The 23,176-nt window shown below is 39.5% G+C and overlaps 2 protein-coding genes across 2 annotated transcripts in view; one reads left to right on the plus strand and one right to left on the minus strand.

The window, feature by feature from the left end:
• Positions 1 to 186: 186 nt before the first annotated feature.
• PBK (PDZ binding kinase) lies at positions 187 to 8,282 on the minus strand. The gene is made up of 8 exons (XM_081942375.1): positions 8,171 to 8,282; positions 7,551 to 7,625; positions 6,475 to 6,568; positions 5,833 to 5,975; positions 5,050 to 5,219; positions 4,802 to 4,931; positions 3,651 to 3,824; positions 187 to 1,658 (listed from the first exon to the last, which is right to left on the minus strand). The coding sequence occupies exons 2-8, from the start codon at positions 7,609 to 7,611 to the stop codon at positions 1,453 to 1,455; spliced, it is 978 nt and encodes a 325-aa protein (XP_081798501.1). The 5' UTR covers positions 7,612 to 7,625; positions 8,171 to 8,282; the 3' UTR covers positions 187 to 1,452.
• Positions 8,283 to 11,822: 3,540 nt separating this feature from the next.
• SELENOI (selenoprotein I) overlaps positions 11,823 to 23,176 on the plus strand; it is a 54,732-nt gene continuing 43,378 nt past the window's right edge. Inside the window, exon 1 of the mRNA XM_081943718.1 lies at positions 11,823 to 12,103. Within this exon, the coding sequence (XP_081799844.1) occupies positions 12,032 to 12,103 (72 nt within the window). The 5' untranslated portion in view covers positions 11,823 to 12,031. The remainder of the gene's footprint in view (positions 12,104 to 23,176) is intronic.

Raw genomic sequence — 23,176 nt, forward strand, 5'->3', positions numbered from 1 at the left:
TAAAAGTAAAATCCTCCCATAAATAGCTGTCCCTTAGTTTATGGCATAATTTATTTGATCCACATAAGCAGCCTGGTTCTATGGGTACTCACGATAACGTTTTATGAGAAATGTCACACTTCAAACTATCATTTCAAATAATTACACATACAGCCCTTCTTTCAAAGCACTGCTCATTAACCAGAGTTTTTGATCTGACATCATTGCAATTCTTTATTAGGCCTTTTCTAGAAAAACTGGGAAGCAAGTTAAAATGAACTGTTTATTAACTGATGCTGTCTGTGTAGAGACAATGCAATTCCCATTAAACCAAGGAAACCTGAGTTCCGGTATATAGCAAATGTTCTTGCAAAGCTACATTTCAGATATAAACATTTCTGAATCTCTGCTGTTACTGCAAAAGGCAACGCCTTCCACTACTCCAAGAATTTATCTCTACCTTAATTTCTCAGGAATTCCAATAAAGTGGTTTTGCCCTTCACACAGAATTTGGATTTATATAAGGAATGACTCAACAATGTATTACGGTATTGTGTGGTTTGCACATGAAAAGAAATGTGTCCTAGGTGCTTTGGTTCATATATAAGAATGAAATGAAGTTTGGTTCTGAATACAGACCAAAACACTGTTCTAGGCATAGGTGACCTGGTGTGGGACGTAAAAAGAGAAAAAATAAGAGCATTGGCAGCTAGGAAAAATCAGGAAAAAGGGAATGAAAGGCACTAGGAGTATATTGTTAGGAGCAGGATACCAGCACTATCTTACTTGCCCTGTGAAATCACTCCTGATTCTTCTGAATTTTGTTTGAGACCTAGATTAGCCAAAGCATTCCAAGTTTTGTTCTGCTGTGCCAGTGAATCTGATGCAATCCAAATAATTGGATTGCAGCCCCTGAAATGCCATGAGAAATGTAGATTAGGCACTCAACAGACCAAAAATACTGCAAATGTTTGGGATCACTTTAAAAAGTTTTCAGTAACCTTGGACAATAGGCAACATCACTCAAAACGCTTATTGTTGAACATTTGGGGGGGGGGGGGACCATTTGACCTTTACATCATGTGTAGCCATTCCCTGAATGAAATGCAAATTCTCATGTTATGAATACTAGGTCTGAGTAACATTCGGTTGATATAACTTACCTAGAACACAACAGAAGTTGGAGGACTTGGTCACTTCCAACCAAATCATTTATATTAATACTGAAATAGTCATCCACATCTACAAGTTCTCACATCAGCTTATCAACAAGAAAAACTAAAGGTACTGTTTGAAATAATTTATCTGACCTAAACAAACATAATCTGGCAATTTTAAATAGTTTAAAAGGGCCACTTAAATACATTTGAACTAGAAACTAAGCATTGAATATTCACACGTAATAACCCTAACTAAAAATTCTGGAAGAGAACAGAGACGTTGCCATATGGTGCAGGAGTCAATGTGGGTTGGCTAATGTATGAACTCTTCCGACTCCAAAACATCCAAAATTTGTGCTGCTGCAGGACGGTTTCTTGGATCTTCCATAGTACACAAGGAGAAAAGCTCAACAGCTCTTTGATATGAAGAGTCCAGCTCTTCCATATTGAGTGGTGGCCGAGTTCCAAGCACTGCATAGTAGGCATCATCATCAAAGTCAGCTTCATCGAAAGAAGCATCTAGAATTACAGGAGAAATGGGTCAAAAGCCATTTTCAAGAAACCATCACAAATTGCTAAGAAAAAATAATTATATTCAACATTCAAACTGTTGCCCAGAAACAGTACTGACCAGGGTTTGAGTCTTCTCTTGATCAGAGCGCTCACCTAAATTAAATTTATATAGTTTCCCATTTCATTAAAGGCAACTCTGGGCAGCACACAATAGATAAAAAAAAACAGTGAATACAAATATATGAAAATGTAATATTCTACCAATTCCAAATTCAGTCAAAGTGGAGGGAAAATTTAAAAATGGCCCCCTCAACAATGGAGCCATCTTGCCAAGTTTCCAGTTCTGTGGAAGCCCCACACCTAATCACATAACCAAGTCTGGAGGGGCTTACAGAATTTCAAAAGGCTCTCCTAGTTATGATAGCCACCTGCTCTCATTAATCTTACAGGATTATTGTGCAAGTAAAATGAAATTCAGATGGATAATTTTGAGCTTTTATTTTTTTAAAAAAAGGAATAAATGCCAATCTGCTGGTTTTAATAGGAATCTTTCCAGGCATTAAGAACAAGGTCCTCTTAAAGATGCTTTCACTTATTAAAGTAGTTGTCATGGACACGGAATTGGGTATTTTCCCATGTTCCTTCCAATTACATTCAGTTTCTAAGAGAACTTTCCTTTTTAGTCAAGTCCCAAAGGTGCTTTTCAAATGGCAACTGGACTTTCTTAGGGTTTTTGAAAATTTCTCATCCAAGAAGTTTCTTTAGTTCTGACTGAATGATGGGGAATAAAAGAATTTGTATTCTTTGCAGGCGTCTGGTCATTATCACTCTGAAGATGGTAGTTAGCTGGGATTAAGGCCACTTGAGGATTTATCTATACCCTCAGGGTCACCTGAATCAGTGCAAATGAATGTGGAACCATCTTGGGACTGCTGAAAGGACTCTTGTTGTAGACAGGAGATGAGTGGTGTCTGTATTCCCCCTCCCCTCTTGAGAAGGCTGTGTTAATAATCCGTAGATGGCCTGTGGCTGTTCAATTTTAACATAACAGTCGATGGCCTGTTTGACCCCTCTTTTAAGCCAGTAGTCTTCTCTGCCCAGAATGTGGACTTTACTGTCTTCAAAAAAGTAACCTTTGTGCTTTCAAATGCAGATGGAGTGCTGATTCTTGTCCCAATGGGACAAGCCATCCATCTGCATTTGAAAGCCCAAAGATCACTTTTTTGAAGACAGCAAAGTCCACATCCTGGACAGAGAGGACCACTGATTTGAAAAGAGGTAAACTGCTGAATCTTGTCCCAATGGGACAAGCAGGCCATCTGCATTTCAAGAGCGATAACAACCTGATTGCAAAAAATATAAATCCTTCTACTCCCCACCACCAGTCAGAGCTGAAGAAGCTTCTCGGATGAGAAGCGAAATGTCTTAAAATTGCCTCTTGGAAAAGGGACAACCACTTCCTGGATGTCTGAGAATCTCTATAGACATTTACACGTTTATCTTTTTATTTTTTTTTTGCTATTATTCTTGATTGTCAAGTTGACAGAAAGGCAGGCTATAAATTGCAGTAAATGAAACTTAAAATATTTTGGAAGACTACAGTATCATTCCACATTTCCTTATATTTTTTTTAAAAAGTCCAATGCTGGATTAAATTTCTAACATATTTGGCCTAAGTCCAATGCCTGAAATCACCCCAAGATCAGATAAGATTTGGTTCAGCAGCTAACGACAGTAAATTCACTGATTGAGGAATTTGTAAGATGCAGATAGCTCTGCTGTCCCATTTCGTTTGCCCCTGAAAGTCGAATTGACCATGTTTATATGGATGTAAAAAGAAGGTTCTTCAACACATTCTGCATCTCACCCATATCTTATTTTAGCCCACCTATTCCAATGATGTCATCACTATGTTAATGCAGACCCGAGACTAAAATAAAAAATAAAATTAAGTTACCCCACCATCCCACCAGCCAAATCAAAAATATTTAGACGCACCATCGTCATCGTCTCCAAGCAGATTCACGTGTGGTATGGAAAGTGTCATCATCTCCCACAAAGTCAGCCCAAATGAAAATATGTCAACTTTGTCAGTGATAATACCATTTTTTTCTAGAGCTTCTTTGGGTTTCCAGGGCTCAGTGCCAATGTACTCAGCTTCTGGATCACTCACTGGACAAAAACAAATTATAGTTACAAACCAAGCGCCAACTTCAGGGTTTAGTGAAATTCTCTCAAGAAGCAAAGGATAAACAGCTGTATAAAGCCAAGGAAAAGAAAGTCAAGAGCAGTTAGTGTCATAGTAACCATTATGAACAGAATTTGAATCCTTTCATTTCTAAAATTCCTTAAAAGCAAGCAACAAGGGCTGCTTGGTAAAATTTTGTTAGCCACAATTGTGACGAGCAAGAGTTTCAATGTATTTATCTAACTAATTTATAAAACTGCCATTGCACAAGAAAGTGATTGGGGGAAATTCTGTAGCATGTACAACTAATCCCAGTACTGTACAGGTTCTCAGATCCATCCAGAATACTTCCAAAGGAATCTTGTATAGCCACATCCTATTGCATTCCTTTTCCACATGACAAGTAAATTAGAACACTAGAATTTCTCTCCCTGCTTCCTATAAAGATCTATGTGCCCCAGCAGTTGGAAGCAGCCAAGAGAAAAGAGATTTTGGCACTGGGAAACAAGAGAAATATTACAATCCCAGTTCCTCAATTTACATAGAACATTTATCTCACATTCCTGTCCTGACAGAACTACGTTCTTTTGAGTCCATTTTTTGCTTTTCTAGTTTAAGAAGTTGAGAAATCTCAGACAATCAATATTCAAAAATATTTCCATATTTCAAACATAATCTCAAGTATTTTGCTTTCCCTTCAGGTATAAGAAAATATGCATGAAATGGGCATAGCATCTCTGGTTTATTTCCAAATGAGGCTGGCCAAATTGTTTATTGTCCATTGTAAAATAGACTACAAAGGCAGCTCTGACTCTAACAACAGATTCCTTTAAGGATTCAGCAGTGGGGCAGGGTTGACTGATGACCACCAGAACAAATTTCTCAATATAGTATACAGAAATAAGAACTGAAGTTGATTTTCAGTGAAAGAAAATAAAGGGACACTAAATATTCAACATACCGGTCATATTTTCATCTAGAGGCAAGGAGACACCCACATCGCAAATCTTTATTGATTCAAAGTCACCTTTAATGACAACATTAGAAGATTTTATGTCACCATGAAGCAATTTCTTATCATTGTGAAGGTACTGAAAATCAAAAGAGAAGGATTTTACTTACAAAGGGTATTGTGAGCTTTACTGTTTTTGTTTTGGCCAGCCCTTGAAAGTTCACACTGAAGTGTCGTATTCAATTTATTCAGCCTACCTTCAAGCCTCTTGCCATGTGCAATGCAACTTTGAGAATGGTGGCAGCTGGAAAAGGTTTCTTGTGTTTTTCATTTCTTTCTTCAATCAAGTCATTCAAGGACTTCTCCCCACCATATTCCATAGCAAGACACATAGTTCCATCCTTGGCTTCAGCAAACGCACGAAACCCTTCAAAACACATACTTAGCATTTGTCAGTGTCCCCAGGGGCAACCTACCATTTATTATATTATTCCCAGGTTAATTCAAAGTTTAAACTGGGCCAGGACACTTTTTATAATTCTCGAAATATTTTTCACTCTAAGTATTTATTTTTAAATAATGCTGAAAGAGCTTCAAGAAAGCTCCCATGGTACCTAAGAAAGACTAATCAGTAGGGCTAGTTGAAGGATCCAATCTGGATTGAACACCGGGACCACTGATTTAGTCTTCCAAGTTTTTGGACTCATGCTGGAACTTCTCTCTGCTGGAACATGTGTTTTGGGCTATTCTATGAGTAGTATTTATGTGGTGCTTGGTTGGGTGTAGCTTCCGAAATCTGAAAGCTTGGAAGACTAAACCCCTAATCCCGATGACTGGCCCAGATAGATCCTGCAACATTATCCTGGGACATGTGTATTTGCCTTCATTTGTAGTAGGACTTGCCATATACATCAGTACAGTTTGCTTATGTCTACTTGAGGACATGTCTCTATATTTAGCCAGATGGAACCATGGAAACATCAACTAAAAAGGCTGCCAAATATGAATAAGTATCTTCCTCTTTCCCCACTTAATCTTACCCACAATGTTTGGGTGCTGAAGGTTTTGTAGAATACTAGCTTCTTCATTCAGTCTCTTTTGATAAATACTTTGCTGTCTGGAATTACATTTGGTATTTATTTTTTTCACAGCCCAGGGAGAGCAAGAGATCCCTCTGGGAGACCTAGACAAAAAGGATTTCAGTTAAAAATGTGGGTCTAGATAAAGTCTAGATAAATTGCTAAGACTACTATATATGACATACCAATACCATTATTTTTGCATCATTTCTCCATCACTACCAAAGCCAATTCTATTATCTGGTTCAATAACAATCAATAATTAATGTATATCTCTGTGTCATAATATCAAAACTCCTCTTAATGAGCTATTTCAGAATAACACAGCGTGTAACAAATAACTAGCAGAAAGCAGGAATAACTCAGATTATCATATCATTTATTTATTTATTAGCGCTTATAGACCGCCCCCTCTCCCAAAAGAGGTGCAGAGCAGACATAAAACAATCTGACGCTTCAAATAAATAAATCCAGATTTACTGTGCTTGTAACAATCAATTAGTAGGGTCAGAGTTAAATCACTCATTTTTTCCAACTTTACTAAGTGACATGAGGTGGTGTTTTAGAAATCCCAATATGTTGGAATATATCAAGATAACATACCGTTTCATAAGATAAACATTGACACCAGTTCCATATCCCAGTTTTCGCATGAAGGGAGAGGCTGGAATAGATAGTGTAGATGAAGGATTTTGTCCTATATTGTAAAAAAAGAAACATGCTGCTTATGGTATAGAACATACATTTTTGTTGTAATTCCAAGAATGGTTTTTCTAATTCAGTAACCAAGACCAGACTTTATCAAATGTTTCTTGCACAATCTGATGAAAACTCTTTGAAGTTTTTGATATGTTGAGATGTCATAGTGCTTTTCTCTCTCTCTTTAGGGATGTGCTGAAGGATCTGTCTTTGTTTTTTAAAATAAACCTATTTCAATTTCAACCATCTATCAGGCAATTTGGAGTCAGCATTATCTCTTCACATTCACTCTCATGGAAGCAGAGCGATTCATAAAATGGTGGCCATGGAAACATGGTCATATACATTAAAAAGTCCCAAATATGAAAGCATTTATACTAATCTTTTGTCTGCTACATTTGAATAAAAAGCATATAAGCGCATTTAGAGAAAATTTACCCATTTATTCCCTCTCCAAATCCATCACACTCATCTTTTAGAATTCATTGCATTCTCTTCTGCCAACAGCAATATGCGTTACTGGTGGGAACTAAGTTACTGCTTTTTTTGCAGACATTTTGTGCCATTAATTTCCTCCCCAGTACAAATCAATCTGAGCACTTCACTTATGCCAGGGGTGTCCAAACTTGGGAACTTTAAGACTTGTGGACTTCAACTCCCAGAATTCCCCAGCCAGCCAGGCTGGCTGGGGAATTCTGGAAGTTGAAGTCCACAAGTCTTAAAGTTCCCAAGTTTGGACACCCCTGACTTATGCAAAGGGGAATATTGTGTGCCAAGAGCTATGTTTACCTTTAAGTCATGTACTGCCATATATTTTGTGTTTCCATCACAAAAGCCTTGCTCTGAATCTAAAATATTTTCCCCAATGTTTTCCCAAACGTTTGAGCGCTTTTAACTATGAATTGATCAATTTTTTAAAAAAGTTAAATTAAACAATGGCTCTCAAGTTTCCCCCCTATCTTCACTAAGAGCAGCCTCACCGGATTTCCTCCTTGTTCCTTCTAGTTTACTGGGAGTCTTGAAAGCAGCTTCGGCAGCCATGGCTATGGATGTTTCTGCAGGAAAAAGTGGCGACAACTTTGCAAATGCAATTTATTTATTTATATTTATTTATTTATTTATTTATTTATTTATTTATTTATTTATTTATTTATTTATTTATTTATTTATTTATTATTTATTTATTTATTTATTTATTATTTGTGCTTCTAGACCGCCCCCTCTCCCAGAAGGGACTCGGGGCGGTGTACAGTCCGTAACAAAATACAACAAATATTTAAAGAATTGGAAGCCCGCTCAATGCACAAATGCGGATTAAAGCTCTGTCCCTCGCCGGCTGAAGTTTGCTTAGGGAGCCCAGAGGTAAAATTAGTTCTATATTAACAGTAAGAAACAGTATAAAACAGATCAAATAACTTAATAACTAGGGTTCTGCAGATTGGGGAAAACAGCGGTTAGGTAAGATGCTCCCCCTTCTTAGACCGTTAAGAGTCTTCCCGAGAGAGGAAGCATCCAATTTCATGGCAGGGCTGGCAGGGTAAGAGACAGATTTTTTTTTAAAAAAAAATCTCCGCGCCATCGTTAACGAGAAGACACTCACCAACACAACACAGTCTCAACCACTGCGGCAGTTTCCGCCACCGTTTGAATCTCTGCTGGCGCTTGCGTAAACAGAACGTTAAGCGGGGGCGGGGCAAAGCGGAACGGACCAATTGGAGGTTCGGGACACGCAGCGGACGAATTCGAGGAGTGGCTAGATTCGCAGAGGTCTTCTTGCTGGGCCACTTTAAGACTTGTGGACTCCCAGAATTCTCCAATCAGCAGAGCTGGGAGTTTGAAGTCCACAAGTCTTAAAGTGGCCACGTTTGGGGACCCCACTGGGCTAGAGATTCTCATGGGCAGCCGGCGCGTTCTCAGAGAAGGCGAATCAGCAGCTGAACGAGAAGCGGGATTTCAGCAGCAGATGGAGTGGACTGATGGGCCAAAAGATTACTGTCCTAGGTTTTTTATTATTATCCTGGGACAGTTACGGGTTGCTAACGGAGACGGATCAAGAAAGCACCAGGAATAGGAAAACAAACCTCATATGATTTCGGGCTCGTTTGCTCACTACAACCGAGCTAAATTGAGTCGCTTTATCGGTGAGAAGGGCGGCATATAAAATAATAAATGGCAGTGTCAATTCGAAAAGGCTAGGGGAAGAAAGACTGGGGTTAATATTTGCATGAAGTCCTCTCCCAATGCCAAGGTCATTAGCTGGAATGGGAAGTTTAAACAAATACGAAAGAAGGGGGCATCAAACACTTCATAATGTCAAAACCACATCCATGAAATCCTCGTGGTGATGGAGAGTCAATGTCATGTATAGCTGTATTGTATGTCCACTGTTGCGGTGGCTAAGACGCTGAGCTTGTCGATCAGAAGTGGTTTGAATCCCTAGCGCCACGTAACGGAGTGAGCTCCCGTTACTTGTCCCAGCTTCTACCAACCTAGCAGTTCGAAAGCACGTAAAAATGCAAGTAGAAAAATAGGAACCACCTTTGGTGGAAAGGGAACAGTGTTCTGTGCTGGCCACATGACCATGGAGACATCTTCAGACAGCACTGGTTCTTCGGCTTTGAAACGGAGATGAGCACCCCCACTAGAGTCAGGAATGACTAGCACATATGTGCGAAGGGATCCTTTACCTTTTACCTTATGTCTACTGTAATGAATGATTTACATTCTTAGTGGGTGGTTTGAATTAGCAAATCATTCCATAGCTCCGGTTAAAGCTGGCAGTCAAAATGTTGGAAAGCATACTATCATAAGTGCATTAATTCTGACCACCTGAAGTAGTAATAGGTTGAATCTGATGTTGTTGAGGTCAGTCTTGCATTTCAACCCCACTGCTTTCAAAGAAGATCATGTACTAACTTTATAAAAAAGGATATAGAAAATAAAATAACAGGGTTGAAAAGGACATTGGCGGTTTCCAGTTCAAACTCCTGCTCAGGCAGGAGACCTATTATACTATTTTGGTCAAACAGCTACCAGCTTCTTGAAAATCTCTAGTGTTGGAGCACCATAACTGTTGCTGCTTTTTAAAAAATTTTTATCTATGTTGTCTGATGTAGCACCTTGGTCCTGGGGAAACGTGGTTTCGTTTCACTGTGTACTGTACTGTATATTGTTGAAATGACAATAAAACTTGACTTGACTTCTGGAAGCAAGTCATTCTACTGATTAATTGTTCTCATTGCCAGAAAATTTCTTCTTAATTCTAGATTGGATTGCTCTTTAATAATTTTTGACATATTATTTCTTGTCCTCCTCTTATGTGCTTTGGAGAATAGGTGACCCCCTCTTCTCTTTGACAGCCCCTCAAGTATTGGAAAACTGCTATCATGTCACCCCAGATACTTCTCTTTTGTTAAGACTAGACATACCTAGTTCCCACAACTATTCATTGTATGGTTTAGCATCCAGATCCCTTATCATCTTTGTTGCTCTTCATTCTTTTTACAGTTTCAACATCTTTTTTGCACCATGGTGACCAGAACTGGACACAGTATTCCAAGTGTGGTCTTACCAGTGCAGCATAAAGCGTGCTATCACTTCACCGATTTTGACACTATTCCTCTATTGATGCAGCCTAGGACTGCGTTGATTTTTTTGGCAGTTGCAGCACAGCGCTGGCTCATATTTTAGTGATTGTCCTTTAGGACACCTAAATCCCTCTCTGTCACTACCATTGAGGCAGCTACTATCTATTCTATACCTGTGCATTTTACTGGGAATGCCCATTTTAAGTGGGAAGAAAGACTCTGGAAATAATGGAGACTGCTTGGAAAGATGGTTTAATGTCGTGGAGCTCCTGGATGAAAAGGGAGGGGGTGTTGAGAATCCCTGGGTTTTATGCCCTCTGTTGGGCCCCATCTTAAGAGTTTCCTGTTCCTGTGTAAGAAATGTATCCTATTGGCTATCAGACTCCCAGGGGGCAGGGGTCTTAGCTACCTTTGTAGGCTGTGTGCTCAGTTTGGTTGAAACTTGGTGTGTGGCAATGAAATGCCTCTGCCCCTTCAGGGAAGATCTTTGTTATGTAGAATAGACTGGCTAGCTCAGGTCTTAATGGCCCATTGACAAAGGTGGGGGGGAGGGGTGAGTTTCTGCCCATGTTTCTACTTTTAATATTTCCTAAAATATTTCATTTTTCTAGGAGAGGGGTGGGTGCTAACTTCCTTCAAGGTCCAGTGTTCAAATCTGTGAAGATGCTTCTGTATCTTGAGCCTATCTTGTGTTGACTATTCCCGCCAGCTTGGCATTGTCTGCAAATTTGATAAGTTCTTCTATCCTTCCACCCCCTCCCCAAATCATTTATTAAGATGTTGGAAGAGTACTGGATCAGTAGAAGCAGCAGAATTAGATTGTTAGGCATTTTCTCTAGCAACGCAAAGATGTTCATTTCTACCCCCAATATTTAGCCCCACCATCTATGAAATGTTGGTCTCAGGTAACAGGATGTACACTGAGTCAACTGATACAACAGCGCATTTTATGAAGTCAACTTGTGCAGTTAACAGTTCATTATAAAATTGTCTTTTCAATAAAAGTTAACTGTAGTGTACATTTCCGCCTCCTGTTAGGATCACGCACACACAAACTCCCACAAACACCATGCAGATACTATCATTTTAATTATAGGAAGTAAAGGATTCCCATTAAAAAACCCTGAAGTGGGTTGAATTACTGTACTGTAGAGCAAAACGCAAAAATTGAGTCCCATGCTCTTATTAGCCTATCAACAAATCCGCCTACAGTAGTGTTCGGTCGATCAATTAGATGTTGTAGGCTAGGGCTGGACAGAACAGGTGGGAAAGACTGAGGCTATCAGGAACTGAACCAGGAAACGGGGGGGGGGTAGAAAAAGAGTCAGGAATGTATTCAGTTGCAAATGAATTCGAGTAATAAAGACAACACTTTGAAGGGGCCTTCCAAACCTATGATATAAGCCGCCCAATAAATACAATTTTCAGATCCCAGCTGTACACCGAAAGCAAGCGGCTTTTCAAAAAGAAGCGCAGAAGGCTGGAAGGGGAATGAATGACCCCTGCCTGAAACTGAGGCAGCGCCACAACCAATCCCAGCTCCTCGGCTTCATCCAAGATGGCGACGCGCCAGAGGGTGGGGAGAGAGGGGGAGAGTGCGGGGGGGGGAGGGAAGAGTTATTCGGTGACGTCACGGATGGGCTGATCTGGAGCTGACACGCGGGAGGAGGAGCAGCCAAGTACGGAAACCGGCGAGGGGTTGGTAGCGGAGTGGGGAGGGGAGTTCCTCCTCTTCTCCTGTTATTCTCGAAGCCGGGCGGGACGAGCGTACAGTGCGTCTCTATGCAGGCGGCGCTCCTGCTCCCTGTGTAGCCTCGCGTGGGAAAGGTAGGCGAGACGGACGGGGCCCCTTTTCTGCATAGCGGATCCATCTGATGTCGCTGTTAACCATGGCCGATTATGACTACGTGAGCGCCGAGCAGCTCGCCGGCTTCGATAAGTACAAGGTGAGATGATGTGGGCTTCCTGGGGCTTTTCCGAAGGGAGGGAAAGAGCTTGCTGGGGTTGCGGGGAAAGGAGACGCCCTGGGCTGCTGGAAGGCGACGGGAGGCATCCCTCAAGGGAGACAACGCGGTGCTTGGACAGCTCAGCCGCCGCGCAGCAGCTTCTTCTACATGCGGGAAGCAGCCGTGCCCAGTCGGTACTTCTCGTTCCTCGACTCGCCGGATGAATTAGCCTACAATTCCCATCGCCGCTAACCCGAATGGTGGGATGAGTGAGGCTGATGGGAATTATAGTCCACCTTGGACCAAGGGACGCTGTTTGCAATAAAGGAGGCCTCTTTCTGGCCGAAAATTTGGGTGGGTGGGGGTCTGATGGCACAAGACGCTATTTGGGGTGTCTCCACCTTCCCATCTCCGTGGATCATTTCAGAGCCGTGACTCAGAGTTAGTAAAGATGCATCTGTGGCATGCATGTATTTAATTTTTTTTATTCTATGTTTTGCCCATTGCTATGCTTGCCAAGGAGCTGTTTTTGAGGCTTTAAGCTTGTGAATAATCCCTTTGCACACACATGTGTTTCACTACGTGGCTATGTAATATTTTCTCCACTATCTTGGAAATTATAAGAATGGAATATGGGCATGACAAAGAATTCTATAATTTCTATGACTCTATGATATCCCTGAATTATGAAAACTCAGTCATCTTCCTAGGATATAGGGACAAAAGGGAGTTAGGATCCAGTAGCTGCCAAGTAATCTCTGCTTCTTGCAACTTCCCAAGATAAACTATGACAGTGGGAATACCTTAACTCTATTGATGACTTTGCTGATTGCTTTTTAGCCATGGCTTGTAGAGTTCAATCACAAAGCTAAGTCTTTTTAATAGATTGTCTTTGACTACTGCCACACAGAGACACAGCAGAAAAATACCAAGTGATTCATTGAGCCTGCCCTTTGAGTTTGTTTTTGTTTTAATTTATTCATTTCTAATTTTTTTTTGTCAGATGATGGATATGTATTTATCACATTTGAGACTTTTAGTGTTGCCTTGCCCTCACTTCTGACAATTGTTATGCCTCCTTTAAGGCACAGAAAAGGATATATACGCACATGTATATTTTCTTTATACAAACCAATCAGGCTGCATAACAAAGTTGAAGTGTTTCAAACACTGCCAGTTAATACTTAAAGTTGGGCATAAAATGTTGGATTAGGAGTGAGAATATCCAGATTCAATCATGGAAAATCAATTTAGGGATTTGGCCAATTGAAATTCCCATGTGTGAGTAGCCTGAAAAGAGCTATACAAAGCATTATAAGAGTAAGAAAATCATCTCAACATTTATTGCTCTTGATATTAATTTACAGTTAAGAGTAAAATGAATGAAAGCCACAAAGTGACAAGAACATTCTTTCATCTACCTGCTGACTCCTTCATTCTTCCTTAAACATATAGGGTAATTGGTTTTGGCCACTATAATGTGTACAAGAAAATGTATACAGCAATTATCCACGTTGTTTCTTTGCAGAGGAGTCTTTTTTCTTTGGTTGTTCATTTTCTTTACGTCTATGGATGAAGAGCTGCACTTCTTTTTACTTTTGCAGATTTTGAGGTTTCCTCAACATATAAAATCCTTTCTTTTCCTTCTCTATAAAGGAACTTCTGCCTACAAACTTAATTGCCCACCTTCCTCAAATTGTATTGAAGGGAAAGATTTGGGAAATTGCTGCTGTGTGTGTCTTATCATCATTCTGTAACTTGCTGGGTTTTCTACTTGGACTGCTAGCCCTCTTAACTACCAGTTGTTTACAGAATAATAAGAGTTGGAAAGAACCTGTAAGGTCATCTAGTCCAACCCTCTGCTCAAGCAGGAGACCCTATACCATTTTTGACAGCTGTCCAGTCTCTTCTTGAAAGCTTCTAGTGATGAAGCACCCATAACTTCTGAAGGCAAGCTGTTCCATTGGTTGATTGTTCTCACTGTCAGAAAATTTTTCCTTATTTCTAAATTGAAGCTCTCTCCTTGATCAGTTTTCATTCATTGTTCCTTGTCTGGCCAGTGGTTGCTTTGGAAAATAGATGTTTAATAACTATTAAGTTTATAAATTTAATAACCATTGAAGTTATGACAGCACCAGAAAAATTACTTACAAATTAGCTTCAGAGTTACCACTACTGCCCACAAACATCACATAATTGCATTTTGGCAGCTTGACAGCTGGCTTTCATTTATGACTGGTTGTAGCATCCCACAGTCACATGACCACAATTTGTGACTTTTGCAGGTTTCTGGCAAAAAATGGGCCATTCAGGAGAATGGATTTGCTCAATGACAGGTGATTCAGTTAATGAGCACATGATTTGTTTAATGACCATGGTGGCTCATTTTATGACTATTCTAAAATGGTTGTGAAATCAAGTCAAATCACCAGGACTGGATGGATTACACCCCAGGGTTCTGAAGGAACTGGCAGGCGAGATCTCAGAACCACTGAACTCTATCTTTCAAAGATCCTGGAGCACCGGGGAACTGCCAGAGGAGTGGGAAAGAGCTGAGGTAGTTCCCATCTTCAAAAAAGGAAGTCAAGTTACATGGTGACTCATTTAATGATTGCAATGACTTCTGATGGAAATCACAGGCTCAATTGCTGTCATTAAATAAGGACTACTTATACTACTGCTCCCTAAAATTCCTGTGGAATATCAGATTTTTTCATTTTAATCTAAACCTTAATCCTGAAGGAGTATGCGGAACAACCCTTTTGCATTAGAATTCTTCTCTTTGGACCATATTTAACCTTTTCTTTATCTTGAATCAGGCATCCTACTGCATGTAAAGTTTAATTACTTTATATGTACATTGTATTGGAACTTTCATTTGTTTAATGTGAGTTTACTAAATAAGCCTTATTGGCAGGGGCAGCACAGCATGATAATTATAAACTGTAATTTAATGACACTGTCTGGGTTCACATTCAAAATACACTGCTAAAACCAGCTAAATGCATGAATTAGTTTGTAAAGCATCGTAATTGATTATTAGAAAGAGTAGAGCTGTGTGTAAGATTTCAAGAAAAACTCCCTTAAAGATTTAATACTGTGTTTCCGTGAAAACAAGCCCTCCATGATTTTCATGCCTGCCCCTAATATAAGCCCTATCCAAAAGCCCTAGTTAAGCCCTGCCCACTGTGTAGTTCTACGAGGTGCGCAGGTGTAAAAATCAAACTAGGATGGGGGTGGGCGGTTGGAAGTGCCCCATGCGCCTGCTTAACTTAGGACTGCCGCAGCCAGGCCTCCCACGCCTTGATACCTGTTGCGCCACTGCCCAACTTCTGCAGCCACTTGTGATACCGCGAGGCACATTGCACTGGTGTAGCCGCTCACGCGTGCAATGGCACAACACCATGTAGCATCATGCCGTGAGCAGATGTACTAGCACGACAAGCTTCACGGTGTCCTGCCGCAAGCAGCTCCAATGGTGCGGCATGCCTCGCAGTGTCCTTCCGAGAGCGGCTCCACTGGCACGACAAGACCCAAGCTCCAGTGTCCAAGCAGCAGCAGGGCCAAAAGGCAGGGAGGGTGGAGGCTGGAGCCTGACCTTGGCCATTGTGGCTGCAGGGACACTGGAGCTTGGGTCTTGTCATGCTGGTTGGACAGAGGGTGGGGCTGGTGGTAGCAGTGCTTCCACTCCGTCTGCCCCCGCACTCACAGTCTCCTGCAAGTCAAAAAATTGAGATGTCCACAAAAATAAGCCTGAGTGCTTATTTCAGCCCTCCCCACCAAATAAGACCACGTCTTATTTTTAGGGAAACAGTACTTCAAGGAGAAATTCAAAAATTTACCCCAAATTTTTAGGGCAAGGGTCCCCAACAAGTGAGCCATGAGCTGTTTGCAATCAAGCTGTAGGAATGGCTTGTCCCCGCTCATGGTTCCCATGGTAGAGTTGCAGGAACCTAAAACGACTAAGAGATGCCTAGATCACCCCTGGCAAAAGACGAAGAACAAAGAGTATGGAACACAAGCTAGAGACACTATTGGAGTCTACTTTTAGGGCAGTAAGAGAACGAAACATAACTATTTCTACACCCTTATTGCGTCTGTGGGTCTGTGGACAATCACCCAGTAGCCCTATTTCAGAGGACCTGGTCAGAGTTTAGGGTTGCTATGAGGAATATCCTGCACATCCAGCAGACAATCCAGTCCAGCAGGTTGGGCATGCTGCAGGGTCTGTCAACCAAGGAATGTCAGATGGCAGGGACCAGGCCATTTCCTTTATCTCCTCTTTTGAACATCCTTCCTTTAGAGATTAGAGTGGCGCTTTTAAAACCTTTTAAAACCTAGCTATGCCAGGGCATCTGTTTTTATATATATATATAAAATGTGTTTTCGTAGATTTTCACGAGTGTAGGTATGCTGGTTTTGTTGTACACACATATATATGTGTGTACAACATATGTGTGTGTGTGTGTGTGTGTGTGTTGTATTTGTGCTGATAAATAAATAAAGGGAGACTAGTATAGATCTATTTCAAGCTATTTAGCTCTCATCATCTATATAAATATAAAAAGGCAACATTAAAAATAAAAATATGGTTTTCTGCCTGGATGGTCCTCTGTAATGAGCCGAAGGACAGAAAGGGGGAGTACTGAGCTCCCTCCCATATTTGGGCATACCAGGGGTTGTAACACAAATACATATACATACATACATACATACATACATACATACATACATACATACATATATTATTTTAATTGCCTTTAGATAAAACACAAGCATCTCTTCATTCACAGTTTAGCAAGTTGTGTGATTCAAGTGGAACAAGTGGAGGGGGGAGGGGGGAGGAGAAGGTTGTGTCTCAGTTCTTTCATTGAATAAGCCAGAAAGCCTGATTTGCTGAATAAGCATTGGACAATATGCTTAGCTATGAATAAGCATTATTGTAATCTTCCACACAACTATAGTATGGCTTACATGATGGATACCTGCAGTCGAAAAGCCTGCTGAAATACGTTTGAAACTTCTTTAATTTTAAATGTTAAATATAAAGAATTTAATCATACCAACTTAAATTTGTTTTGCTGTCAAGTTGGATTTGTTTCCTTATTTTTATGTTTTGTGAAATAGAAAAAGAAACGAAAGTACATGAGTAATGTGTTACAGTAAATAGAAATGAGAAGACTTAAAATTTGAGTAAAAATAGGTTGCGAACAAAAGAGGCATTCCTTTCCAGTTTTTACTGAATTTGGAAGGAAGCCTTCTAATAATTTAACTACCGGTATGCTTATTTTATAGTCTTGGATCTCAAAACAAATGCCATGTTTTGTTTTAATCATAGGAATAGTAATATGAATGCTTAAATGTACTAATGTACTCTATTGGGCAAAACTTTGATCTACATGATAAAACTGAGTAGATGATATGGAGCCTGATATTCTTGAGTAAATTGTGAAATTGCTAATATATCCAGTGATTCTGAAAAGGGTACCTTTCAAGCCAAATGCTGAAAAAACTATGGTCAAATTTTTGAATTGTCTACAATATGTCATACAAATAAGTGACATACACACTATATACTCACTATTCTCAAGAATCAGCAAGAAGTGTTTTATCTAAATCATTCTCCAGGAGTATGTTTCCAGGAGTGGCAATAACACTGCTTAGCCTTACCGCATTTCCTGCTTATTAAAGAAGATTCTTGAAATCAGCCACAGGTTTGAAAATCTTTGAATGACTTTCTGCCCATTTCCAGGAATAATTGAAACCGCTTGGAAAGATTGGATGAGTTCATTCAGGAGGAAAAAATGGGATATGCCAAAATTGGATCTTTTGGTACATAAAGCTTGCATATTTGTGTACTTTGATACACAAAGCCCAACAACTTTCTTAGTTCACTGTATCTTCCTTACTCTGCATAATTGTTTGTCTGTATACTGACATACATTCAAATTTTAAGTTATGACTTTGTAATTGATTGAACAGTAGTCAAGAAAAGATATATTGTCAACAAATGATTGTAAATTGAGGACTCCCTGTAAAGAAAACTACTTTGAAGTAACTTGGTATATTTTTCTTGGGATACCTCTAAGTCAAACTATTAGGACTTCTGCTTCAGTGATCTTTTGCTAGCAACTTCAAACAGGAGTCTTTTGTAGCCTTATAATGCAAAGGAATGAAGTTGAGCCCTTTCTTTAAGCTGATTTCCTTTACAGCCTGAACCAGACAAATAGCTAAAATCCGCTTTGGAGTTATTTTTTGAAAAATATGTGATGTTTAAAAATAAAAACTGTAAAATAGCAGGAGGATGTTAAGAAAATTAATGTACAGAATCAAAGCGGTTGAAACAACAGAGTCCATCATCCAACCAAACATACAACAGTCAGCTCTGTATCTTTGGTCTAGGAAGTTGGCATGTACCATGCATATTTTAGTTGGATGAAGTGATAGGTTATAGGTAAGGTCTTCCCCTCTCAACTATTGGCCTGACGCAATATACTGTATATATAATCAAAGTCTCTGGACCACTTGTCTTTGTCTTTATTCTTTAACTAGCCTCATCTCTATGCATAATCATGAAAACAAAACAAAATTCAATATCCAATTTCCAGGTGTACATTCATTCAATTCAGTGGGTAAATTGTTGGGAATTTGCCAATCTTGCTTTTAGTAGGAAAAAAATGTGGAAAATGGTTATTGGAGGAGGTTGCTCAATAGTATGTTATCTAGGAAATTCTAAGAATGTGGACTATAGATTAGAGAATATCTCCCAGTTGTTTATATCTTTTAAGTAAGAAGTCCAAAAAATGCCAGCAACAGTATGGGATTTTCTTAGGTGACATGGGGTTTATACATACTGAATTTATTTCTGGCTTCTAAAAAATGCTAAATTATTTAGCCTTCTGATTGTTTTTTGAGGTGGTTAATATTGAAGTTATGTTGTATTTGGGTAGCTCCATCAATGTATATTGCACTCTGCATTAGTATTACAAGCAGTTTGTCATGAGACAATGTTTGCAATATTGCTGTGTTTAAAGTCAATCAGTGTATTTTTTTTAGTTAGATGTGGATGACAGCTACAAATCTCCATTACTTCATGATCAGTTCATTATTAAATTGAGATTAATTTGTTTTGATTTTAAATATTTTCTGATTAAGATTCACCCCAATAGCATCTTAAATAGCATATGAGGAGTACAGAGATTAATGAAAAATGGACGCAGAGTTGACGCCTTCTTAAACTTATTTTAAGAAGGCGTCAACTCTGTCCATTTTTCATTTTTGCCCCATGGCAAACTCATAAATAAATAAATGAATGAATAAAATCACCATTTGCCATTTGCACAGCTTGAGCCATAATTTAGCTACCCAGGAAAATTGAAAGGAGGAGAATATACTGTACTTCTGAGAATATACATCATGTATATCATTTCATGTGTTTTTCACTATCTGTGCACTATTTTGAATATTAGTTATAGGTATTGAGAACAATATAGGCACTGCGAGGGATTGGACATTTGATTTGGTGTTTGAGAAAGTGCATTGAATAGCTTCATTTACTAGGGGAATGCTGGAATGTCTAGAGATTGGACGGAGCATAGTATTTCCAATAAGTGTGAAGTCCCAAGAAAGACTTTTCACCCATGGAATCATGTTTTTTTGGAATCAAAAGAAGTCCCATCTCCTCTAGCATCTATAGATAGTTCCTGGCTTACAATCATTTGTTTAGTTACAATGGCATTGAAAAAAGTGACGTATGACCATTTAACAACTGTTTAAGCTTTTTAAGCACTTAACAACTGTGGTAAGAAAGGTCACAAAATGGGACAAAACTCATTTAACGTCTCACTTAGCAATATAATTTTGGGGTTCAAATGTGGTCATAAATCGAGCACTACCTGTATACATAATACATTTTGGGAATATGTAGCTTGGAACATTCAATCCTCAAATCATGGTTTTAAAAGACAGGTTTATTTTTATACTAATTTTCAGATGATGAATTTATAACATACAGTAATGTATCTTCTATGAAAAATGAAATGTAAATTGATTCAGTAGTAAATCAGAATATCCCAAACAGGAACATTACTCAATATGGTTTCAATACAGTCAGTCACAGTTTCACATCTCTGATTTGGGATTTGCAAAAAAATTAAAATGTTTTTGTCAAGGAGCTACTACTGCTTGGATCTGCACTGATCCTTTTTTTGTAGGAAATCTATATCTCACTGAATTAGATTGTTAGCTTCTCTGCAGAGATTCCTCTGTAAAGATTGCATTTATTCAATGCACAGTTGGCTCTTTGCAGAATGCAGGGAAGTGCAGAGCTGTGAATGGCAGTTTCTGGATTTTGCCATTTGGCAGCAAGCTTTTTTCCCCCCTTGCTGACAGGTTAGTAGGTTAAATTGATATACTGCAGATTAAAGAAAAATGCAGGGCTTTGCTCAGCCTGTTCTACTTGCATGCGCCGCCTCCTCTTTTCTCCTTTGGAAAGAAGTCATAAAATCTGTGCTGGGAGGATCTCTACATTTCTGAGTGCTGCTCTCATAGCTTCTAATCCTAGCTTCAAACCATACTATTTCTTCCGGTATTTATGAATGAATTGAAGTCATATTTGATGACCAGGAGCCAAATGTATTAAAATCAGCCAAATGAAAGGGAAAATGTTGCTATGCTGTTTCATGCCATTCAGAGTTCCTTCCAATGTTACAAGTGTGATGTGAGAACACATTTCTCAGTGATGGTCATAGTTCTTACTTCTGGAATTTTAGTAGGCTTGCTCAGAATTATATAATAGACACAAGAGCTATTGTATTGGCAAAAAGATCAGGTTTGAGAGTTTCAGATCTAGCTCAGGCAACATGAAAAAAGAACAGGAGCTTGCTCAAGGAATGAATCAATGTATCTCCTGCAAATAGGCAGGGGATGTAATAGAATTATTGCTTATGGAGGTGTGGGCTTTTGTTTTTGCCTTGCTTTCATTTTCTGATTAATTAAAATAGATATTAATGGTTTTCCTCTGTTGTTGCTTCAAGAATAGATCATTGATCAAGGTGACATGTATGCTATTGTTTGGAGTGACAGTTGAATACAAAAGCAGATTTATATTTCTGTGTCACTTTAAGAAAGTATTAGTTTTTATATTTTATATTTGTCTACCTGATTGGTCAAACAAATTGATATTGCTTGCAGTAAATTCACTTATTGTTCATAAGGATATGTCTTTCCCCATTCCAGTAAAAAGTCTCAGTGGGATTGATTAGTATTTGTTTGTGTGTATTTACACACACAAACATACAAGCACACACATGTATGTGTGTGTATTTATATTATACAATTAATCAGTGGAACAGCTTGCCTCCAGAAGTTGTGACTGCCCCAATACTGGAAGTCTTTAAGAAGATGTTGGATAGCCATTTGTCTGAACCGGTATAAGGCAGCAATGGCGAACCTTTTTTGGCTCGTGTGCCATAAGTGGGGGGAGCGCAGGGGGGTTGTATGCAGGCGTGCCGCACCCATAATGTAATGCCGACCCCCCCCCAGTGCGCATGCGCGCATTACAGGCACGCCCACCCATTTTTGCATGCTTTTTTCGCCCTCCCCAGGCCCCAGAGGCTTTATAGGAGCATGGGGAGGGCGAAAACAGCCTCCCCCGCCCCCCGGGAAGTCACTTCCGGTTTGCTCGGAGGGTTGCTTTAAGCACCCCAAAGGCTTCAGGGACCGTCAAGAGGCTTCCCTGAAGCCTCCGAAGCAGTCAAAACGAACCTCCGTGCAAACAGGAAGTGCGTCCCCAAACTTCCGGTTTGCCCATAGTGCCGTTTTTTTGCGCTCCGGAGGCTTCAGGGAATGAATGGCCTTTAGGAGGCTTATAGAGTGCTCCTGGGGGCAGGGAGGCAAAAATGAGCAAAAAAGTCCCATTTTTTGTCAAAAGAAAGGGCATGCATAGCCTTTAGGAGGCTTATTGAGTGCTCCTGCGGGCTAGTGGGGGCAAAAACAAGTGAAAAACGGTTCATTTTTCACTTGTTTTTGCCCTCTCCAGCCCCCAGGAGCACTCTGAAAGCCTCCTAAAGGCTATGCACAGTCATTTTTGCAAAGGGGGTGGGGTTTTGGGAGGCAAAAATGCTGTATTCAATGTATAAGACGCATCCAGATTTTCACCCTCTTTTTTGAGGGGAAAAGGTGCGACTTATAAAAAATATGGTATGTTGTTATTAAAATGAACACTTAAATAAGTATTATGCATAACAAAAACATTGATTATTGGGAAATAATACTTGTCTTGATTTAGCATTTCTTGGCTTGTCATACCTATATCTAGATAATTTCTTCCCTATTAAAAGAGGTGACGCTACATTTCAAAGAAGTAGGTTTGTGTCCTGCTCCTCTCTCGACTAGAATTGCAAATGTTGCTGCTGTAGAGATTTAAAGACAGAGCCAGCATTTTGAAATAGGGCAGACACTATTGAAAGCATATATTAAATATTACACTACTAACTTTATTATAAATTACCTCCTGCTAAGTGAATCTTGAAACATGTCAGCTGACTCTCTTCTCCTTTTTCCTTGTTGGAACAGGACTTGCGGGTCATTATGGTTAAGCAGTGTTTGATCAATTTGCCCGATATGTCTCTTGCTACCGTAATATTTTTTTTCTGTGCAATTAATATGTCTGCCATAATGCCCAAGGTATATACTCCCAAGATACACTCCCTATGCTTGCATTTCCATTTATAATATTTACATCCGTGTGATGTAAGCCACTGCCCGTATTACAGAAAGAAGTTGAATTGCCCAAGGGAATTTTAGAAGAGGCAAGCCTGAGTCCAGGGTTTCCTAGCCTATGCATTAGCTAAAGTGCTTAGTAAGCTACTTTTCTTTCTTTTCTTAATTTATTAATTCTACAGAGATAAAGCAGCCTGTTAAACAGGAGTGTAAAGCAAACAACTGTCAATGTATATTATAAAATAAATACTTAAACAAACTAATTTTCAAGATGACTTCATAAATCAAAACAGTGCTACTTTTAAGACTTTGAATTCATCCAACTTTAGTTTGCTTACCTTTGGGGACGGG

This window comes from Natrix helvetica, assembly GCF_964273705.1.
Source record: "Natrix helvetica genome assembly, chromosome: 2".
NCBI classification, from domain to species: Eukaryota; Metazoa; Chordata; class Lepidosauria; order Squamata; family Natricidae; genus Natrix; species Natrix helvetica.